A 21389-nucleotide genomic window follows, 5' to 3' on the forward strand; every position below is an offset into this window, starting at 1 on the left:
GGATCTAACCATGATGAAGAGATAGAACCGCCTTTTTTGGTATAACGTTTCGTGTGTCTCATTGTCTACGTGTGTATTTTTGTGTGTGTGTGTACTGCTGACCAGACACGCTGCTGCGAGCCATGTGCGTAAATAGGGTACGCTCTATTGTTCGGTAACTATAAAAGTTGCACAAGTCCAATGTCATAGCATTCGAGGACTCGGCCTCATGCACACAATACAACACCACAGAACATAATGTCGTCGTAATTTGAGGATCGTCCCAGACAAAAGCACAACAATAGATATTGGTCTTGTCAAAGAGATTTCTTATATGTCCCCCGGAAGTTATCACGCGGATCATCGTAGTGGTCAACCCTTATCATTGTGTATCCTCTATAAAACAGAGCAGCGGACAGACCTAACAGCAATTACATGTATTACAGCACAAGGGGGACATGTCGTCTGCGCAAGACACCGATTTTGCCTACCTATTCAAATCAACCAGTAAGGAGTATCCTAGTCCTGTAAACGCGCGTGTTAAAGGTAGGTGGTCACATTTGTATGTTTTATAAATGAACATTAATGAATTAGACATTTTATTACTCGTATTTTCTTTTCACTTCTGTAGACAGTCTTTTTTTAGACCTCCTAGCTGTAAAACATTACGTTTCTCACATTATGGTCAAATCGACACGTGCGCCAAACTACCGGCGAAGCAGTATCTGCTAGATTTAAAGTAGGGACTAATATATAGATCAGAGCTATTAGGTACCATACAAAAATATTTCACCTCGTGGGATGTCATCTCCTTGGAGCTCAACCTTGGTAATAGCCTAGAATATACGTGGAGCATCAGACATACATCCGAGTTGTTGTTATTACGGTTGTGGACCTTGCTTGCGTAAACGAGGCAAATAACAGGGTTATTTTTTCTGTGCCCCAGCTAGCTTACACATAAGTATGTCTGCAACTGCTGCTACATGAAATACAATCACGCCTTCCCTGGGACTCGTTGGGTGTACGCATTTGTTGTCAAACCATTTCTTAAGATTCATTACGACATTTTAAGAGATCAGTTACGTCAAAAACAACACCACGTGAAATGTAGCACAAATCTTGCTGTGCATTCTTGCATATACAAAGTTGACTTGGCCGTAACTTCATTGAAGATGTACCATGCTGGTACTATTTAGAACACTTTTCTCAAGAGCGATTACGAGTATACAAACACAATTGCGGCCAGGTGCCCGTCAGAACAGCGTAACAATAGAACATGTATAAGGTATACATATGCAGTGAAACTCACTGTTTACAAATACTCGACCTGGTCATTTAAAAACTGTATTTGAACGTGCAATTCACGACATAAAGACACTGCAAACTCTTGTTTACAGCGACATATAACCGAAATATCACGTTATGTGAAAACATAGCTACATGCTATCAAGTTGAGAATTTAGGCTACAAGAGTCCAGTGATATATATTCTAGTCTTTAATTAGTGTGTTGCAGCACATCACACTTGGTTAATAGTCCAGGGGTCTCACAGCTACCTGCATGATGTGCCATACAGGACATCGGCACTAAAGAGAATCCAGGTACGTACCAGGTCGTCTACCCGTTAAAAAAATCTATTGTTTCTTCTTTTTGTGTGCAAAATCGACAGCCTTTCTTCCAGAAACAAAAATACAAGAAGTGCATGATAAACAACTCGAACAAAGAATAATGGGTATTGTAGTCGCAACGAAAAAAAAAGCTTCTGGGTTTGTTCGGTTTGATACGGACTTCAGTGGTATACGAATGTAATGCATAACTGAAAGTAAATTAAAGCGAATGAAAATGTCCCATGTGCTGCTTTTTGTGCAATCATTCTTCAAGGTCGTGGCCGCTTTGCGGCAACTATACAAGAAAGATATACTCGAGCTCTTGCATGCCAGAATGCCACTTTTCGGCAGTTCGTTGAAACTAGAAGTAACTTTAACCAGTGCTCTATAGCTTGGGGTTTTCCTCGACCCTTAGGTGGTTTATTTTGTGAATAAGATGAAAAATTGCCAGGTGAAGAGTATTTCTTGGTGCCTAATGAAGTTAGATTTATGAATACAGACCGATCATTTGCAAAACTGAACTTTCATCAATCAATTAAAAAAATTTAGGCTATTAAAATGTTCCACCGCACCCCTTTTGGTAGCGTGCTACGATGTCCTGAAATTTAAAGTATTGGTCACTCGGGATTTCGACGTTTACCCCTCGACAGTGCGGCGATAATACATCTCCGTAGAGGGATTTTCAAGATTTTCTTTATGACATAGCGAAATAAGTATCTATGGCAACTAGATGACGTCAAATAAGTATTCATTGCTAATTGGTCTATGTTTCCAGCAATTTGAATATTCATAGGATGGTGATATCGCCGGGTAATCACAACTGAGAAAGCTAGCGATTCACAGCCCTCAAATGTTACATTCTGTGAATTCTCCCATTGGTGCCCGCCAGCTTCAGTAAAAGGCAAGAAGTGGATCTATACATGTTTAGGCTTAGATCTATGTAAAAGGTACTCACAGTATTGTACCTATTGAAGCATACTTAACCACAATGGCAACTTGCAATTAACTGAACTCAAACCTGGTATTAAGATATAACTCATAAACTACCCGATGACGTAATTTATCATACGTATAAAAAATGTTCAGGAAATCCCTACTATGCAATCAACTGTTCTAACAATGCCAGAAGACAATCTTAATGTTATATAATATATGCATCAACATTAACATACTGGAATATATTTTCACTTTTGTAAAACGCTTATATACTCGGCTTGTTCCACTGTGAAAATTAAAACGTGTGTCTTTAATTATGACGAATGAATAGATATTTGAGTAGATAATAAATAAATAGTGAGAATATATAGTGTAGATATTTCAGTCGGAATAGAGAGACGATAGATAAGTTATACCACCTCAGCCGTTACGGTTAGATGGGTTTTGTAAGCAAACTTGTCATAAGACTGTTCGCTACAGAAACTGTTCAATTCAAAACACTGTTACTGTGTAATAATTTGAAACTGACTTTTTACTTTAAAATATATTTTTTTTAAACGTTAGAGATACCCAAATTCATATTGCCATTTTTACACGAACTAAAGAAGGGAAGATCGTCAACACGTCCACTTGTTTGTAGGTTGTCAAAGATAAAAATAGCCCTGCGATTGTTCACTGGAGACTAACATAATGAGCTTTGTCAATGGCTTGTTTCGCAATTCGATCATGCCTACGTGCTGTTACCTTATTGTAGAAGTACTGACTCAGGGTACAGTGTCTAAGTTTAGAACCTCTCGTTTTTCTACACCTTGGCATAATGTGGGCGTACAGTTACCATGATATACGATCTAGCAATTACTCGTAGCCCGGGCCCCTCTGTAAAACAACATACCACGAGGGCAGAGCTGTTAATCTTCCAGTGAATTGGGTATTCTCATACCCCATACATTTGACCTCTAATCGTATTTTAAGAAAGGTCACGCAGCCCATTGTGAAATAAACAATGAAAAAGTACATATGGGCCATGATGTCTTTCAAATGCATATAAAAGCAATTGCAGCTTTTCAAGTTGCTTTGGAATTCACTAAATCGGACTTTTTTCGTAGGATTTTGGGTCCTAGTAGAAGGCTTGTTGTAAGGCCTTACGTTTCACTGCCGTAGGCGGAAACTTAAAAAATTGTTTAAACTTTATAAGCGGTCGATAAGCGGTAGTGGCAGCTGTGCTGTGAGCCGGTGTCATGTTTTGGTTCAATTGACAGATTCTCTATGTGAGAGCGTAAACAAGTGTACGTTGTGTTATTCGCCACTAATTTCTCTTTTTGATCTCTGTATGTTTATCCACTCCAAGGAGAGTTGTTTACGGAAAAATATGTGATTACACCAAGGCCACACACTCTGTGATCGAACGACTGTCCCTCAAATCGAATAGGTTATGTTATCGTGAACCATAACATGGGAAAAAACATCACAATTGACTCTAAACTAGACAAAAAGTACCTTTATAGCTCAGATACTAGTACGACTACGAACCCACGAACACAATTTCATAATGAGACTCCTCGTTTTATGGGTTCACGAGGGCCTAAATAATGTGTTATTCATTTTTCGGAATAGTATGCACAACAGCTATATGTCTCGAGTGGCTGCCTGTGTTTAGCTAGTAACCCTCTTAAAGTTACTAATAACTACGTCAGAGTACACGTATATACTTTGTTCTCCACTCTTTCGGTGTCAGAGAACGTGACCTTGTTATGTTATATATGTTATATTTCCAGCAAGGTTAAGTATTATATATAAGTTCAAGTTCCCGCCTACGGATTTCGGAACGAAGTCTTGCTGTGTGTTCCTTGCCTAAAGCCTACACACATACGTCATATCACCTTGTGCTTCTTTCGTTGACCCTAACCCCTTCAGTGATATGAATTATCAAGTCGAGCTGGGTTCGTGTATGACACGTTACCGGCCGGTAAAATCTAGAGGAATAAACAATTATTTCTTGTAGTTATTAAGTGGTGCAGACTGAGTTTGCTTTTTTACAAGTTTTTTATTCAAGTGAAAATACTAACACAGAACCTTGTTTAAGTTTAACTACATATACTTCTAGTCTAGCGGTAGTGTCAATGTATACTTTCTATGACATTGTCTTCTGGCATTGTTAGAACAGTTGATTGCATAGGGATTTCCTGAACATTTTTTGATACGTATCATAAATTACGTCATCAGACCGTTACATCGTATTGCAAGTGATAGTTAAGTAGAATTCAGTAAGTAGAATATTGCGAACTGCTTTTAAAAATGCAGGAAAATTTACCCCGAAAAACGTGTAAACTCAGCTTGTGCCCCTTTAAGGCAAAAATACATAGGACAGGTAGGTCGGAATTTTATTTCATTTTACTTTCAATTTTTTTAAAAAAATACTTCGATCCCAATATAAGATCACAATATATACTTCCGTGAGAGTTTGATGAGGTGTAAAAGAAGTAAATGAAGACAGACCGGACTTTTACAGTCTAAAAAAAGATCCGGTTTCTCTCTGGAATACGATTTTTAAAAAGAAAAGTGACTCCTGATTAAGCAAAGGTGTGAAATTATACACGGAAATAGAATTTAATTGTTACCATTTTACCTTTTTGAATATACAACAATGTTTAGGGTCAGGGCTTAAACTAGTGTCGGTCGGGTTATCGGAAAAAAACATTTTTTTTTCTATTTGGCCTAAAGTTGAAAGTCCAAAACTTTATAGTTTCCTTTGGCACTAAATATGGTTCAGAATTACTCCTTGTAAATATTTTCTACTGTCAGTGTATAGGACTCTTATAGGAATATTATAAAATGACGCAATTTTTAGAGTAAACTAATTACGTCATCGAATCATTTGAAAAATGATGCAATTTTTTAGAGTAAATTAATTACGTCATCATATCATTTGCATATATGTAACAGGTATGAGTTGTTTAATGTTGTATTTTGACTAGGCCTGTTGTAGGATAAGCTATAAAGATTATCGTCTACTATAAAGTAATGATAATGATAATTATGATCTAAAAATTGAATGCAGAATAAAATGGCCTAACGTTATTACTTTTCCGCCTTTAAAATTGTGGTGTGGTGACGCTTTAAATAAAAAAAGTGTGAGAAGTGAAATGTAAGAATAGAAGGGGTGACCTGAATACACTGGCACACAATAGATTGGACGATCCTTTATTACAAAGAAACAAAGACAATTGTACCCCTTTCACAGTGTCGTACCAATGCAACTGATATGGCTTCTTTTATTTTTACAAATATTTTGGAGAAACGTCATTTGTCAGGAATAGTCTAAAACGAAACACCGTGGCAAGAATTTGATAATTGAATATCTGGCGTGCGAGAACCGACGGTTTGGTGTGTTATCTGGCGTCCACCACTCCGGCAAACGTTTCTCAAAATAAAGTTGAAAAGCTACGTTTGTGTGTCACGAGTTATAAAGACCACGTAGCTCTAGTAAATCTTTTGTTGCTGGTACCTCTGTATATCGTTAAGGAACTTAACTTGAGTGCGTCCGATGGTGTGATTTGAGTAGCAATGTCTAAAAATGGAGGCGAAAGGATTCAAAATTAAGTTAATATTAATAATGTCATCAGCATTTACAATGACATTGGATGTTTACTGTCAACCTTCGATTCAAATATGTTTCGTGGTCGTGCTATTTGTACAAGTACAGTTTACCTTCCGTTATTTATAATTCCGTGCATATGCGCCCTATCAAAAAACAACAACAACAACAAGAACAACACCACCATTTATTAAAAATCGGACCGTCGTGCTTAGCCAATGACCCGTAACGAGTGTAACCTATTTGGCAAAAAAAAAGGCAAGCACCAATCTACGTCTTTTCAACCTCTCTCACGGTCGATTGCAAACTGTGCCACCATGTTCGAGTTTATTCGCGGTCAAAAGATATGTCATTGAGGTGGTCATGTATTCTATGACGCCTGTGTGAGCATTACGTGCAAGGAAAACGAAATCTTGTACAGCTGCAAAAAACGTGCGCATGTTGGAGGTCGACCTACTCCTTTCATAACGACAAAAATCTCACCGCTTGCTCAAGACTGATTACCCTGTTCCTGTACCGTGGATGACCATGTCTTTTAGTTCACTTTGCCGATGTTTCCGAGACAACAAAGTACGTCTGAAGAGTCATAAACACATCGTAGGTAGTGTGTGAAAAATGAAGATAATACTAAACTAGATACCATTTGAGAAACGTAAAAATATTGGCTTTTAAGAGACTGTTAGAACTACAACCACAACCGCCGCCACCATCACCACCACCACCACCACCACCACCATCATCACCACCACCATGCCACCACCATCATCATCAAACTTGTTTTAAAAAAATATGTAAAATGGATGACGACGACGACGACGACGACGATGATGATGATGAAGTTGTTGGTTGTTGTTGTTGCTGATGAACGATCACCATATAATAAACCATCACACACACACATACACACACACACACACACACACACACACTCACAAATATTTTTCAGACGAGGACAAATCACAGACGTGACTTGGACAGAGTACAAAAACTTTAATCCAGACATTTTGAGTATTTTGTTCCGAAAGACCAGACAGTAAGGTCAATTGGACTCTGACACAGTCTTTGTAGTACCTTAACCCGTATAATCAATTTTGGAGTTTATTCAAGTATTTTTGGCAACTGGTCTTTTCATTGACGGGTCTGTGTCGTACATCGTATTCATTTAAATGATAGGAGCAAGACAGACTGAGAGATAGATAGATAGAGAGAGAGATAGATAGATAGAGAGAGAGAGACAGACAGAGAGAGACACAGAGAGAGAGAGAGAGAGAGAGAGAGAGAGAGAGAGGAGGGGGAGAGAGAGAGAGAGAGAGAGAGAGAGAGAGAGAGAGAGAGAGAGAGAGAGAGAGAGAGAGAGAGAGAGAGAGAGAGAGAGAGAGAGAGAGCGTGACAGGGACATCTATGCATACATGCATATCAACTTACCTACATAGTACTTCCCTACATATATACATACATGCACGCAAGCACACACACACACACACACATACATACATACATACATACATACATATTACATACATACATACATACATACATACATACATACATACATACATACATACATACATACATACATACATACATACATACATAAAAAAGACAGCCATACACAGAGAAACAGCTGAATAGACAGACAGGCTCGTGTATTTTGTGCTACTGGAAAAGACAATGTATAAATCGCCAATAGGCATTCGCGATCGATACAATAGTTCGAAGAGGGGGCAATTCTGCTTGTCAACCGCCATGTCAGTGTCCACTGTCTGTATATGCTTGTCTTGTGGTAGGTACGTGCCATGTTGTCCACCACCGTCTCATATAATCGGTGTGTGTGTGCGTGTGTTGATGATAACGATAAAGATATCGTGTGTAATGATAGATATAGTATGTTTGATGATGACAATTGTATTTGATCAACTATAGACTTAAAAAGTCTCCGACGTTTGACGTCAGAGACAGAACCATTCACAAAATGGCATTGAACATGATCGATCCTTATTCCTATTTGACGACATTTGGTTTTAAAGCCTTGACCCTCGTGGTCATACTATGTACCATGCTGTGAGTTATGAGCGGATGCGGCATGATATGCATGATTGCACAGTACACACGTTACTGACACCTTTTTCCGGGGGAGGGGGTGACATTGACCTGTGTAGAGACCTATCAAGAATGAACAGCGCAGTAGTAAGCCTAAGTAATGTTCTGCTCCCTTAAAGTAAACTCGACGGCAATGTCACCTGTACTTTATTTCGTAATAAGGATGTTTGTACAGATGTGAACACGGAATGTTCTTCGTATTCAGTTAAACTTTTAATTTGGTATCTGTCAGTTTGACCAGGTATCGATCGTGTAAACTTTGACCCCATGCAGGTTAAGCTTATGACGTCACTGATCAACATTTTGTTGTAACAGATTGTCGAAAAAAATCACATGAACGTCCCTTAAATTCTATCACACTTGAAAATTTGCCTTCTTTACTTCTATTTCCAGGAACTTTGCCAAAATGGTTGAACGGTTGCCTTCTCCGCAATGGACCGGGAAAATTTGAAGTCGGAGAAGACTCCTACAAACACTGGTTTGATGGACTTGCACTGTTACATCGCTTCAACTTCAAAGATGGAAAAGTGACGTACCAGAATCGATTTCTGAGAAGTGATGCGTATAACAAAGCGATGAAGTACAACAGAATTGTTCTCAGCGAATTTGGAACATTGGGCATACCGGACCCATGTAAAACCATTCTTGAACGGTTTGCCTCTCATTTCATCCCGCTGAACATTACAGACAATGATCTTATTAATATTTTTTCCATTGGAGATGACCTCTACGTTTGTACAGAGACGTGTTATTTCAGAAAACTAAGTGATCCTGAGAATCTTGAATGCGACAAAAAGAAGGTATTAACTTAACTTTATCAGATCTCACTTCATATCTTCCCTAATTAACAACATGCGATTATCTTTCTTTCTTTTTTCTTTTTTTTTTCTTTTTTTTTTTTTTTGGGGGGGGGGGGTTCGCCAAAATTACAAAATGCCTTCACCTTAAAGGAAAATTTGTGCTGATGCTGATTTTAAAACAGACGGGTGGAAGATGGCCATTTATTGGTGACGAATATCTTTCTTTTTTTGGGGGGGGGGGGCGCCAAAATTACAATGTGCCAAAATGTTTGTAATAATAATGATAAAATAAGTAATTTACATATGTAATGATTTTTATAGTTAGGCAATATCTGAAGAATGCATGCTTCAAAACTCACGAAATTTGGTGTATATATTGATGATAGCACACTTATCTTACAAAGCACACACACATACTCACATCATAACTTTTTGCTTGACGTTATATGCATAGTTCATATTTTTTTATGATGAAGCAGCAGTGTCCTTGTTTCGTGATACTTAAAACACAAGATATAAATATAACATTTTGTATAAACATCGATGACCAAGGGTATGTATCCCATAAATGAATACTGATGTAGTTTTTCGTTTTAATGAGTCATTTACATAATTAACGAAATTAATCAATTAATTATGAGATTTACTAATTATATTCCGGATTGTATAATTGCGCATTCTGACCATGATGAGTTTGGAAATAATAAAAATGTTTTGTCCTATACGCGGTAGGTAGATTTTCAGTGTACATCTCCTTAAATGTCCTCTGTCACTTACATGAGCTGTACTGGATAGTTTGCTTATTAATTCTATCTAATTTTGTTCTTATCAGATAAACCAGTTTAAAAGACTTGGTGTGTTGACATCCAGTGCCCATCCACATGTTGATAGGGACGGTGTAACGTACAACATGGCGTCGTCCTACATTGGTGGCAGCTGTTACAATATTGTACGATATGAACCAGGTAAATCAACTTTAAATATCCCCCGCCCCGATATGGTATAATCAGAGTCGCCATTTACATTTTATTTTACTCCTAACAACTTAAATATAATTGATAGTTGGTTGATATATTACTTATTGTTATCTTTCAATTTGTTTTTCAGTAAAATCGGAAGACCCTACGAAACACGCAAAAATCATCGGCAGTATTCGGGCTAAGAACTTGACCAAGCCTTCATACTATCACAGCTTTGGAATGTCCGAGAACTATTTCGTGTTTCTTGAGCAACCACTTTATATCAACGTCACCAAACTGGCCTCGTCACAAGTCAGAGGGGCAGCCATTTGCACGTGTCTTGAATTCGACAAGGAAGGAAAGGCGTACTTTCACCTCATGGAGAAGAAAACGGGGAAGGTGCTCCACATCGAGTATCAGGCTGACGGTTTCTTTGGTATGCACGTCATCAACTGCTTCGAAGAGGATGGGCATGTTGTTTTTGACATGTGTTGTTACCATGACGACAGCCTCATTAAGAAGTTTTACTTGGACTATTTACGAAATGGTGATAGTGAAGGCAAGAGGCATTTTGCGCCATCAACGTCCCAACGATTCGTTCTTCCTTTGAATATTAGTAAGGTACGTATAACCAAATCTAACCAATGTACTGTTAGATATCAATTGCAAATACAATAAAATCACGAAACAAACCTGAAACAAAACATTGTCTGCCTTCACAAAAAACTGACCAATATTGCTACATTTTATCGTGATCTGCTTCAACAAAAAAAATTACTAGCATTGCTACATTTTATCGTCTGCTTCAACAAAAATTTAACTAACTCAGCTACATTTTATCGTCTGCTTCAACAAAAAACTTACTCGCATTGCTACATTGTATCGTCTGGCTCAGCAAAAACCTTACCAATAGATATTTGTCGTGTCAGACGATAAAATGTAGCACTAAATGTAAGATTTTTGTTGAGTAAATCAGGTTTCTTGATTTTTATTGTATAGCGTGAAGCCAAACAATCCCTGAGAGAAACTTGTCTTGACTAAACGCAGTTATTAAAAGTTTTCATGTTATGACTCGGATAGGACTTGGACAATAATATTCCACTTGTACTTATAAATCGTCGTATTGTTTCTACCTTCAGAAAAGAAGTCCAAAAGGACAAAATCTTGTAACATTGAAGAACTCGACAGCGACAGCAGTCTTGAAAAGCAATGGGTCTGTCTATATTACACCAGAAAAACTCTCTGATGCAAGTGAGTATATAACTATGTATGTATGTATGTATGTATGTATGTATGTATGTATGTATGTATGTATGTATGTATGTATGTATGTATGTATGTATGTATGTATGTATGTATGTATGTATGTATGTATGTATGTATGTATGTATGTATGTATGTATGTATGTATGTATATGTGTGTGTGTGTGTGTGTGTGTGTGTATGTATGTGTGTGGTGTGTGTGTGTATGTATGTATGTATGTATGTATGTATGTATGTGTGTGTATGTATGTGTGTGTATGTATGTATGTGTGGTGTGTATGTATGTATGTATGTATGTATGTGTGTATGTATGTATGTATGTATGTATGTATGTATGTATGTATGTATGTATGTATGTGTGTATGTATGTATGTATGTATGTATGTATGTATGTATGTATGTATGTATGTATGTATGTATGTATGTATGTAGATTCATAACATATGTGTTAGAGTTGGCATATTTTTATGAAAGAAATGTAGAAATTTGAGTAAAACGATGGTTTCTCTTTTTACAGTCACAGACATGCCAACAATCAACTACACACAGTTCAATGGAATGCCATACACATACTTCTACGGTGTTGCAGCGTACAAGCCTGGTGACTTCACTAATTCTGTAAGTATGTGTGATATTTTCCGAGACCTTGATGGTTGTAGTTCGTCGCTGTTGCAACATAGTACATCAAAAGTGTCTCTGTACTTTGCAGTGATCTTCAAATGGCACAAGACGGCAACGAAAATAAATATTTGCCTTCAAGTTGCTTGTTTCAAATTTGATGCTGTTTATTTTAACATTTTTCGCCAATTTTGTTTAGCTGTTTTGGTGCTTAAAACAAACCAACGAAAATGTAGAATTTAATGTGTTATTCCGAGAGACAGATTTATCGTGATTTTAATCCAATGACCATGGAAGTTGCTCTCTGACAACTAATATCGAATCGCAAATCGAAACTAATATATTTCGTCTGGAACTGATTGAATATTCATATTTATTTTTACACAGTTGGTGAAAGTTAATGTTAGGCAGAAAAAATTCGAGATGTGGCACGAGAAAGAGTGTTATCCGTCAGAGCCAGTGTTTATTGTAAACCCAGATGCTGTTGACGAGGACGATGGTAAGTGACAACTCTATATATATGTCTGTCTGTCTGTCTGTCTGTCTGTCTGTCTGTCTGTCTGTCTGTCTGTCTGTCTGTCTGTCTGTCTGTCTGTCTGTCTGTCTGTCTGTCTGTCTGTCTGACTGACTGACTGACTGACTGACTGACTGACTGACTGACTGACTGACTGACTGACTGACTGTCTGTCTGTCTGTCTGTCTATCTGTAATACAGCGTGACCGCATATTTGTTAATTTACACACACGTCACACACACAGACACACACGTTACACACGCACACACACACACATATATATATATTTATATATATATATATATATATATATATATATATATATATATATATATATATATATATATATATATATATATATATATATATAACCATTTAAAATTGTATGTAATGTTTAGCAATAAACCTGTGGTTTACTAGTTTCCCACTATACTTTAAAATGATCAACATTCCTGTGAAAATAATTAACTTTGTTTTATTTTATTCTATCTAGGTGTGGTCCTGTCAACTGTCATCAAACCAAGTACCAAATCAGCATTTCTCCTCATACTCGACGCAAAGACTTTTAAAGAAATCGGTAGAGCCGAGGTACCTGACGATGTCGAGTGTCCTGTTGGTTTCCACGCCCTCTACGTGCCACGTTAAAAAGGGAACAACACCGTGTTCTCAACCAGAACACCTACAAACTGCAGAAGAGTGTTGGGGCGATTGGAGCGCTGAGTATGATTACGTCATTCTTTGACGAGTAAATCGCAAAGAGAATACTGTCTTTTCTTTACAGTACAAAGTATGCAATACTACGAATATAAAGGGAGATTCACAAAGTAATCTACCAATGTAAGGATACTTGAATATTTTACCAGCGCCTGCTTGAAAATTCAAATTTACCATGGAAGGATAATGAACACGAATTTGTTTGATTCTTCCATATCACCAATTATCGATTTCATTTCTTATGGTATGTAGGAGAAACGTCCTATTATATCATGAAAAACGATCGAATTGTCAGTCAAAACGATGTAGGAACGGTTCGATGGTGGAGCATTTTATACAAAGAACAGTCACGTGATCGAAAATGTATTCACTTTACACTTTGTCTTAAGGTCATGTTTATCAAATGTGCCTCTTCTCTGAAGAACCGAGCACTTTCATAGAAGTGCGAGAGAGCAAAATCTCCCGGGCCAATTCTAGAGTGCCGCCATAATATGTAAGTGATCTACCCGTATTTCTCATATTAGAAATTTACGCATGGCAAGTACTCTGTGTTCAAGAAACCATCCATTCAGAATAGCCTATGTCGAATTTTACTGTATACACTTGATTGAGAATGATTGGATGATGGGGTATATATATTCAAGTGACGTAACGAAATTCTGCCACTGCGTAAACAGAAACCTATTTAATAACATTGTGTCATCAATGTATGGGTACTTAGTGTCAGGTATATGTGCAATAACTTATTTTCATTGGTTTTGTTATTATTTTGTCGAAAATAAGAATTTTAGATTTAGTGATGTAGTCAATGGACAACCAATTTGCTTTATGTGATATACTATGAGGGCGCTATTGAAACGGTTTTTGTATTTTTATGATGCCTTTCAAGTGAAAGTCAACCAATTCAACACTTGTCTAATAATATAACATTTCGCAAAAGCAATTGGTACTTTACCAGTGGTTAATGTCACGTGCATAAAGATGACAAGTGGGAAGGTAATGTCCCTATAACACGCAACCTTGAAGGTCACATAAGGTCAATTGGCAAGAGGTCAGAGGTCAAATATGACTTTCACAGAGGCAGTGTATATACTTAGTTGTGAAGGAGGGCAGCCAGTTGTACGTAGCCAACAGATGAATATATTGGCATGACTGTATTATTTCGTTTATGCTGCTTGATATGTAATTATCTGTGTTTGAAGGCGCACTTCGCATTTGACCTTCGACACGAATTTTAAAGACAGCGTCAGTACTTTTCATGTTGTCTTTCTTTTGTTTTATTTACGCATTTCGGAGATATTACTTGATAAAATATATGTGTACGAAATATGTATAGATTGCAAGATATACGTCCCAGACTGCAGAATCGCCTTTTAATCTATATTTCAACATTACGGGGAAAAAACCGTCACCATATTTATTAAGGGTTTCTGATATTTAAAGATTATGTTTGTTTTTCATTTAATGTACAAGCAAAAATAATGCAAGTCTGCTAAACGACGAATGCATGCTAAAAAACTGTCAAGTGGCTTTATATGCTTCTCTTCAGTATTTTTTTTTGCAGAGAGCCATTTACATTGTAACCAGAATTTACGCAATCGACTGCTTGAACTTTAAACATGCATACAGTACTATGATCTTGAACTCTTTTTCAGGAATGTTAGGGAGTGAACATTTAGTTGCAAGAAAAGTGTTCATTGGTATCTCAGTAATAGATTTACAGGTTCTTGTTGGTGTACACTACAATTAAAACCACGAAAACAGAAACAAAAATCGTCTGGATGGCTCATCGAAAATGTCACTCCGGAGTTCTACATTTTGCAGTCTAGCTCAACAAAAATCTCACCGACGTTCCTACGTTTTATCGTCTTTCTCGACAATTATTGAACCAGACGATGAAATATAGCAATGTCCGTAAGAATTTTGTTGAGCCAGACGATAAAATGTAGCAATGTTAGTAAGATTTTTTTTGAGCTAGACGATACAATGTAGCAATGTTGGTAAGATTTTTGTGACGCCAGACGATAAAATGTAGCAATGTTAGTAAGATTTTTGTTGAGCCAGACGATACAATGTAGCAATGTTAGTAAGATGTTTTGTCGAGCCAGGTGACATTTTGTTTCGCGTTTCTTGATTTTATTGACTGTACTTTAATTACCCGGTTAGATTATGGTTAAAAAGAGCGCCAACTACGACGAAACCTTTAGACGATCGTAATATATTATTCCAATCCGCTTTATACGTAGTGGTTTTTTATAAAAATATGTTTATGTAATTCAGGGCGACGTCATTTACTTTGCATGTCACAATGAGAAACTTTGACCAAAAAGAGGAACAGTTAATACTAGTGTAGGATTTTAAACCCAAAGTGACAATGTTTATCTCATTTTTTGCAATTTCCAACTTGACTGACAAAGTGAAACGCAAATTATGTGGATCGATACGATATCTTTGTCGGTTAAACTTTTGATTTACATGCACGGAGTCAGTTTACAGCATAAATGAAAATAGAAGTAATGCGGTCGCCCCAAAATTAGAGTTATACGTATATCACTTCATATTTGTACCACTACTGCTTGATGAATTTGTCAGTGCTGCAAAAGCCGTACCATAGGCAATATGTTAACAATACTTGGCTTTGTTGGCAGCTGCAATTAATATGTCATTTGTGAACTCTTGTCATTTTGTCATCAGCTATATATCGCCCTCTTGAGTTTGAAGTTTTTGGCAAAATATTGTATGTGTTTGTAATCATGATACAAGTTACGCACGAGTTTCATTACATTTCAATAAAACAAAGTTTCAAATATATATCATGCCGGTTCTGACTTTATTTTTATTTGCTTTATTTGCTGTTTGCCGTTGTAAGAATTTGGCGGGGAAAAGTAGCGGAATATTACAACTTTACAAATATTTCTGATTTTAGTAAATAATGATACACTGTGAGTCCTGGTACTACATTTTCTGCTTTAAATTACTGAAAGACTGATGCAAAGCATTTGTTAAAAACTTTTCGCTTGTCTTTCCTCATTTACAAACAAATATAAAATATGTTATGATGAGTTCCCTTCATTTATATCAAACCCAACAATTATGTTGGTGAGCTATTTATACAAGATTTCCAGGCGATTGAAACCCTTGATTTATATTGTATTTTATTCATCGATCGTCGTCATAAACCTTCACAGCATTACTAATTATAAATTTGATTAGAAAACATTATGTTCCCTACATCTGGTGTATCAGAATTCTTGAAATCTTGGAATTTTCTGCAAAGAAACAAGAAACAGTGTGTTAAGGTACTATGCGAGAAAGATTTGTTACTTGATTCTAATTTACCTATCAAAACAGAGAGAGAGAGAGAGAGAGAGAGAGAGAGAGAGAGAGAGAGAGAGAGAGAGAGAGAGAGAGAGAGAGAGAGAGAGAGAGAGAGAGAGAGAGAGAGTATTGTCTGTTATTCGTAACAAAAACAGTGTGAAAAACACAGTGTCATCTAATTACAACTCGTTGGTGTTTCTGTTTTTTTGTAGTATGCTTTTTGACAAACTTGATAAACGACGAAACAATAACCTCGTTCCTAACTCATTTAGTTTGTGCTTCATGCTTATTGTCGTAGAATGAGAGATCTGATGTCATATAAACTCAACCCTCTAGTCCCGTGTCTACTGTTAGTGTTCTCGTTGCAAGTAGAGGGCGTGAGAAAGACCTGCATACTCAACACATCATCTAACCATCCCGGTTACAAAAAACTTACCCCAAAAGACCTCAGAACCTTAGATCGGTTTCATTTTACAAACAAACCACTTTTCATCGGTACACTCTTCGTCTTCCCAATCGCCACCTGTGACGTTACAAGATGAGGAAATGTAACAGTTTATGTAATTTGCATATCTGAAATCCGTGAAAGCCAATCATTCAATTTATCATACTGATATATTAAAGGGTAATGCCACTTCGGGAAATCGAAACTCTATTTCCCCTCTATTGTTGTTACACTGGTCCACCATTGCATCATGGGAATTTAGCAGACATACATATGTATTAGATGCACACTGAATATTCATGATTAGATGCACACTGAATATTCATGATTAGATGCACACTGAATATTCATAAGTATAGGTAATAACCACTTGAGAGTCATGAATATTCACTATTTACCAAATATATACATGTCTGCTAACTTGCTCGAGGCAATGGTGGAGAAGTGTGATAACGAAAGAGGTAAAATAGAATTTCAATCTAACAATCCGGCGCGCAAACAAAATTCACGTGTCTTGAAATCATGATACGACTCTCCAAAATCCACTTTATTTCCTGGAGTATCGTTCTTCTTGAATAAGGCCTAAAAATAATGATTTAGTTCCGGTTACCTGACCCCACCTAGTTTTTCACTGCCGACCCTAATTTTTTTTACGTGTTTGAGAAAAAAATAATAACATCGCAAAACTTGTGAAGTCTCACGAGAAATAAGCCTAGTGGATGCGGAAACTGTCATCAACTTAAAAAGACAAAATAAAACTGTTCTTCCAATCTGTAATGGCTGTACATCTAATAGGAAGAAATAAACAACACAGAGACTATTTGGAAAACAATGGAAGACCTGAACTTGACACTCACACATGAAAAAAGATTATATAATAAAATAAACTAAAAAGTCTACCGACCCCACCTATTCTAAAATTGAGCGTAATCGGAACCACACAAGCTTTATTGTTAGGGCTAAACGCAATCTAATTGCCACTTTCAATTAAATATGCTTACTACCAAATTAGAGTGACTATCGAGTTTCAATTAGACAGTACAGTGTTGTTTACTACCAAATTAGAGTGACTATAGAGTTTCAATTAGACAGTACAGTGTTGTTTACTACCAAATTAGAGTGACTATAGAGTTTCAATTAGACAGTACAGTGTTGTTTACTACCAAATTAGAGTGACTATAGAGTTTCAATTAGACAGTAGTGTTGTTTACTACCAAATTAGAGTGACTATAGAGTTTCAATTAGACAGTAGTGTTGTTTACTACCAAATTAGAGTGACTATAGAGTTTCAATTAGACAGTACAGTGTTGTTTACTACCACATTAGAGTGACTATAGAGTTTCAATTAGACAGTACAGTGTTATTTACTACCAAATTAGAGTGACTATAGAGTTTCAGTTAGGCAACACAACCGATGTTTTGTTAACGTCTCACACAACTTGTTATTGTTTGTATTTTAAAAACCTGAAGAAAAAAAACTGTTTATACATTTTCTAGCATGTATTTTGCAATTTTATAGCTTATGGTATAAATTTTATCATTCATTTTTTTTTACTTTTATCAAATTCATTAATTAATCAGTAAAGGTTCTGTTGTGACATTTGTGGGGTTTATGTCAGGGGAGAGATTTTATCTCGGGCATTCGTGCTAATTTAGTAGTGGATACCATTGCATAGGATTCACCATTCATTTGTTCAGGGCCAACTTTGTTTGTCTTATAGTTCTGCCGGACAACTGTTTGTCACGTGGTTTATGGTCTATGTAGGTGTGAAATTTTAAATAAAGAAGAATTTGACACAGTTATAATCTAACCTCCTGGACTTGGTAGTGGCAGTAGAGCTTCGTTGGCCTGCACAACACAGTTGATGTTATTGGTGAAGGGTCCTCTGGACTCGCCGTCAGGTTCTCCTTCTTCCCAGGTTGTGTATTCCACTGCAGTATGATCAGACCATTCCCACACTAATTCCTGTAGCACAGCAATACAATTTATACAATTCGATGTCACAAACCAAATTAAGTGAGTTGTATATATGTATATACATGTGTATGTATGTATGTGTGTGTGTGTATGTATGTATGTATGTATGTATGTATGTATGTATGTATGTATGTATGTATGTATGTATGTATGTATGTATGTATGCATGCATGCATGCATGGTATGTATGTATGTATGTATGTATGTATGTATGTATGTATGTATGTATGTATGTATGTATGTATGTATGTATGTATGTATGTATGTATGTATGTATGTATGTATGTATGTGTGTGTGTGTATGTGTGTGTATGTATGTATGTATGTATGTATGTATGTATGTATGTATGTATGTATGTATGTATGTATGTATGTATGTATGTGAATAGAAATGCATATGGAACTTAAAAGTCAGTCAGTATAAATAGATGTAAAGTCCGACGTTTCGAATAAATATTCTTTTTCAAGGTATTATCGGCGAGATGAGATACAGACATGTTAGGTAAACACCTGAACATATGTATGTGTGTGTGTGCGTGCGTGTGTGCGCGTGTCACATATGCATGTACATCTCATATCAAAACACTGTAATATGATTGTCTTACATTTTTCTGGTTGTTGAGGCCAATCCAAATGTCTTTTAATTCTGGATCATCAGGGCAAACACTAGCAATTTGGTTGTTTTCGTTATTGCTATGAACTGAAGCTAGATGACCACCATATTGTCTACAAACGTTGTCTGCCTTCGTCCAAGGTTCGGCTTCTGTGAAACATCGATAGCAGTGTGATTCTCCACCAATCGGATTCCACTCCGTCCAACTCTCGGGACAATCTACAACAACAACAACAACAACAACAACAACAACAACAACAACAACGGCGGCGGCGGCGGCGGTGGCAACGAAAACAAAAACAACAACAAAACCAGCAACAAAAATAACAACAACAACAACAACAACAACAACAGTAGCAGCAGTAACAACAACAAAAACAACAGAGCGACGGCGTCGTTGACGACGACGACAACAACAACAACAACAACAACAACAACAACAACAACAACAACATCAACACAAAGGACAACGATGACAAAAGTAAGTTAGAACAACAGCAAATGTAAGCAAAACTTGGCCTAATGCTTCAAGGGACGAGCTATCTGCATTATTGAAACCTTTGGTTCTAAAGTAATCTTTAGAATTTGAAAAGTATAGAACTGAGCATATCATCTATCTATAGAAATTGAAAACAACATTTTGTTTGTTTGTTTGTTTGTTATATCGTCAAATGTAAACAAACAATCTTACAGAGTTTCTTATTTGAGTATTAATTACAGAGAATGTGACTAGACGGTCAATAACAATAATACTCAAACATAAGAAAATTCATCTCGTAAAGTGAATACTTAACAGGCTTACAACTCAACAATTACTTCAACTCAGGCATGCATGTATACATTTTACAGACAGACAGACAGACAGACAGACAGACAGACAGAAAGACAGACAGACAGACAGACAATTACAAAATGTACATATGCGATTGATTATTAAAAATTCACGAATTCATAAAGTAATATGAATGATCACAACAGAGTATAAGCTAACCAAAGGATACTATAGCAACTTTCACGCTGTATGGATGCATGTCTGTCTGTCTGTCTGTCTGTCTGTCTGTCTGTCTGTCTGTCTGTCTGTCTGTCTGTCTGTCTGTCTGTCTGTCTGTCTGTCTGTCTGTACATGTACGTTGTACAAAGAATTAATATAGATAAATAGATCAACACGTATATTTTGAACTGTCTATTTCCAATACAATACAATACAATACAATACAATACAATACAATACAATACAATACAATACAATACAATACAATACAATACAATATAATGCAATACAATACAATACAATACAATATAATACAATACATGGAATCGTCATTACCTCCCTGTGCGTATGCTACTAGAAGGAAGAGAAGTACTGGTGTCCACAGCATTTTGATTGAATACCTGTAAATATCAACATGTATCATTTATACAAAGAATATACATCCAAGCGAGGCATCTGTCTCACTGTCTCTCGCTTTCTACCTGTCTTCGACATTGGTCTGTCTGTCTGTCTGTCTGTCTGTCTGTCTGTCTGTCTGTCTGTCTGTCTGTCTGTCTGTCTGTCTGTCTGTCTGTCTGTCTGTCTGTCAATTTTCGAATTTTCGAATTTTCACTCTACAGTAAACGCAAGGCACTAAAATACATTAAAGTGTCAATAAAAGAACTAACTCATAGTAAAGCTGGTAGAGCTCAAACAAAGTAATCATGGTAATTTTGGTAAGATTAGTGCCGCGCCAGATGATAAAATGTAGCAAATGGATGTTTAAAAGTACGATTTGGTTTGTCAAGTCAGGCAACGTCATCTTCCAGTCAACTCAATCTATCATTTGATATGTTTTAAAGTATATTTTGCAGCAAGGATGTATTTGTACGGTAGTAAAGTTGGAATATCATAACGTTTGGGATGAAATTTTAAGTCATTAAACGAGTGACATACCTTGAATATTAGAAGATTGAGCA

At 36.6% G+C, this 21389-nt stretch overlaps 2 protein-coding genes across 2 annotated transcripts; one reads left to right on the forward strand and one right to left on the reverse strand.

The window, feature by feature from the left end:
- Nucleotides 1-437: 437 nt before the first annotated feature.
- Nucleotides 438-13016, forward strand: LOC144451750 (carotenoid-cleaving dioxygenase, mitochondrial-like). Its single transcript, XM_078142653.1, has 8 exons — nucleotides 438-525; nucleotides 8610-9016; nucleotides 9849-9981; nucleotides 10124-10596; nucleotides 11115-11226; nucleotides 11756-11856; nucleotides 12244-12355; nucleotides 12865-13016. The coding sequence occupies exons 1-8, from the start codon at nucleotides 438-440 to the stop codon at nucleotides 13014-13016; spliced, it is 1578 nt and encodes a 525-aa protein (XP_077998779.1).
- Nucleotides 13017-18655: 5639 nt separating this feature from the next.
- Nucleotides 18656-20818, reverse strand: LOC144451751 (snaclec agglucetin subunit beta-1-like). Its single transcript, XM_078142654.1, has 3 exons — nucleotides 20767-20818; nucleotides 19432-19658; nucleotides 18656-18814 (listed from the first exon to the last, which is right to left on the reverse strand). Exons 1-3 carry the CDS (start codon nucleotides 20816-20818, stop codon nucleotides 18656-18658), a joined length of 438 nt encoding a protein of 145 aa, XP_077998780.1.
- Nucleotides 20819-21389: the final 571 nt, after the last annotated feature.

Source organism: Glandiceps talaboti, chromosome 21 (genome assembly GCF_964340395.1).
Source record: "Glandiceps talaboti chromosome 21, keGlaTala1.1, whole genome shotgun sequence".
Classification (NCBI taxonomy): domain Eukaryota; kingdom Metazoa; phylum Hemichordata; class Enteropneusta; family Spengelidae; genus Glandiceps; species Glandiceps talaboti.

What these genes read in the sequence shown, in the direction of transcription:
- LOC144451750 (XM_078142653.1), top strand. Translation starts at nt 438, where the DNA reads ATGTCGTCTGCGCAAGACACCGATTTTGCCTACCTATTCAAATCAACC. An exon ending in TTGAATGCGACAAAAAGAAG is followed by an intron (nt 9,017 to 9,848) that starts GTATTAACTTAA and finishes TGTTCTTATCAG; the next exon opens with ATAAACCAGTTTAAAAGACT. An exon ending in CTGGTGACTTCACTAATTCT is followed by an intron (nt 11,857 to 12,243) that starts GTAAGTATGTGT and finishes ATTTTTACACAG; the next exon opens with TTGGTGAAAGTTAATGTTAG.
- LOC144451751 (XM_078142654.1), bottom strand. Translation starts at nt 20,818, where the DNA reads ATGCTGTGGACACCAGTACTTCTCTTCCTTCTAGTAGCATACGCACAG. An exon ending in AGTAGCATACGCACAGGGAG is followed by an intron (nt 19,659 to 20,766) that starts GTAATGACGATT and finishes TTGTTGTTGTAG; the next exon opens with ATTGTCCCGAGAGTTGGACG. An exon ending in GCCTCAACAACCAGAAAAAT is followed by an intron (nt 18,815 to 19,431) that starts GTAAGACAATCA and finishes GCTGTGCTACAG; the next exon opens with GAATTAGTGTGGGAATGGTC.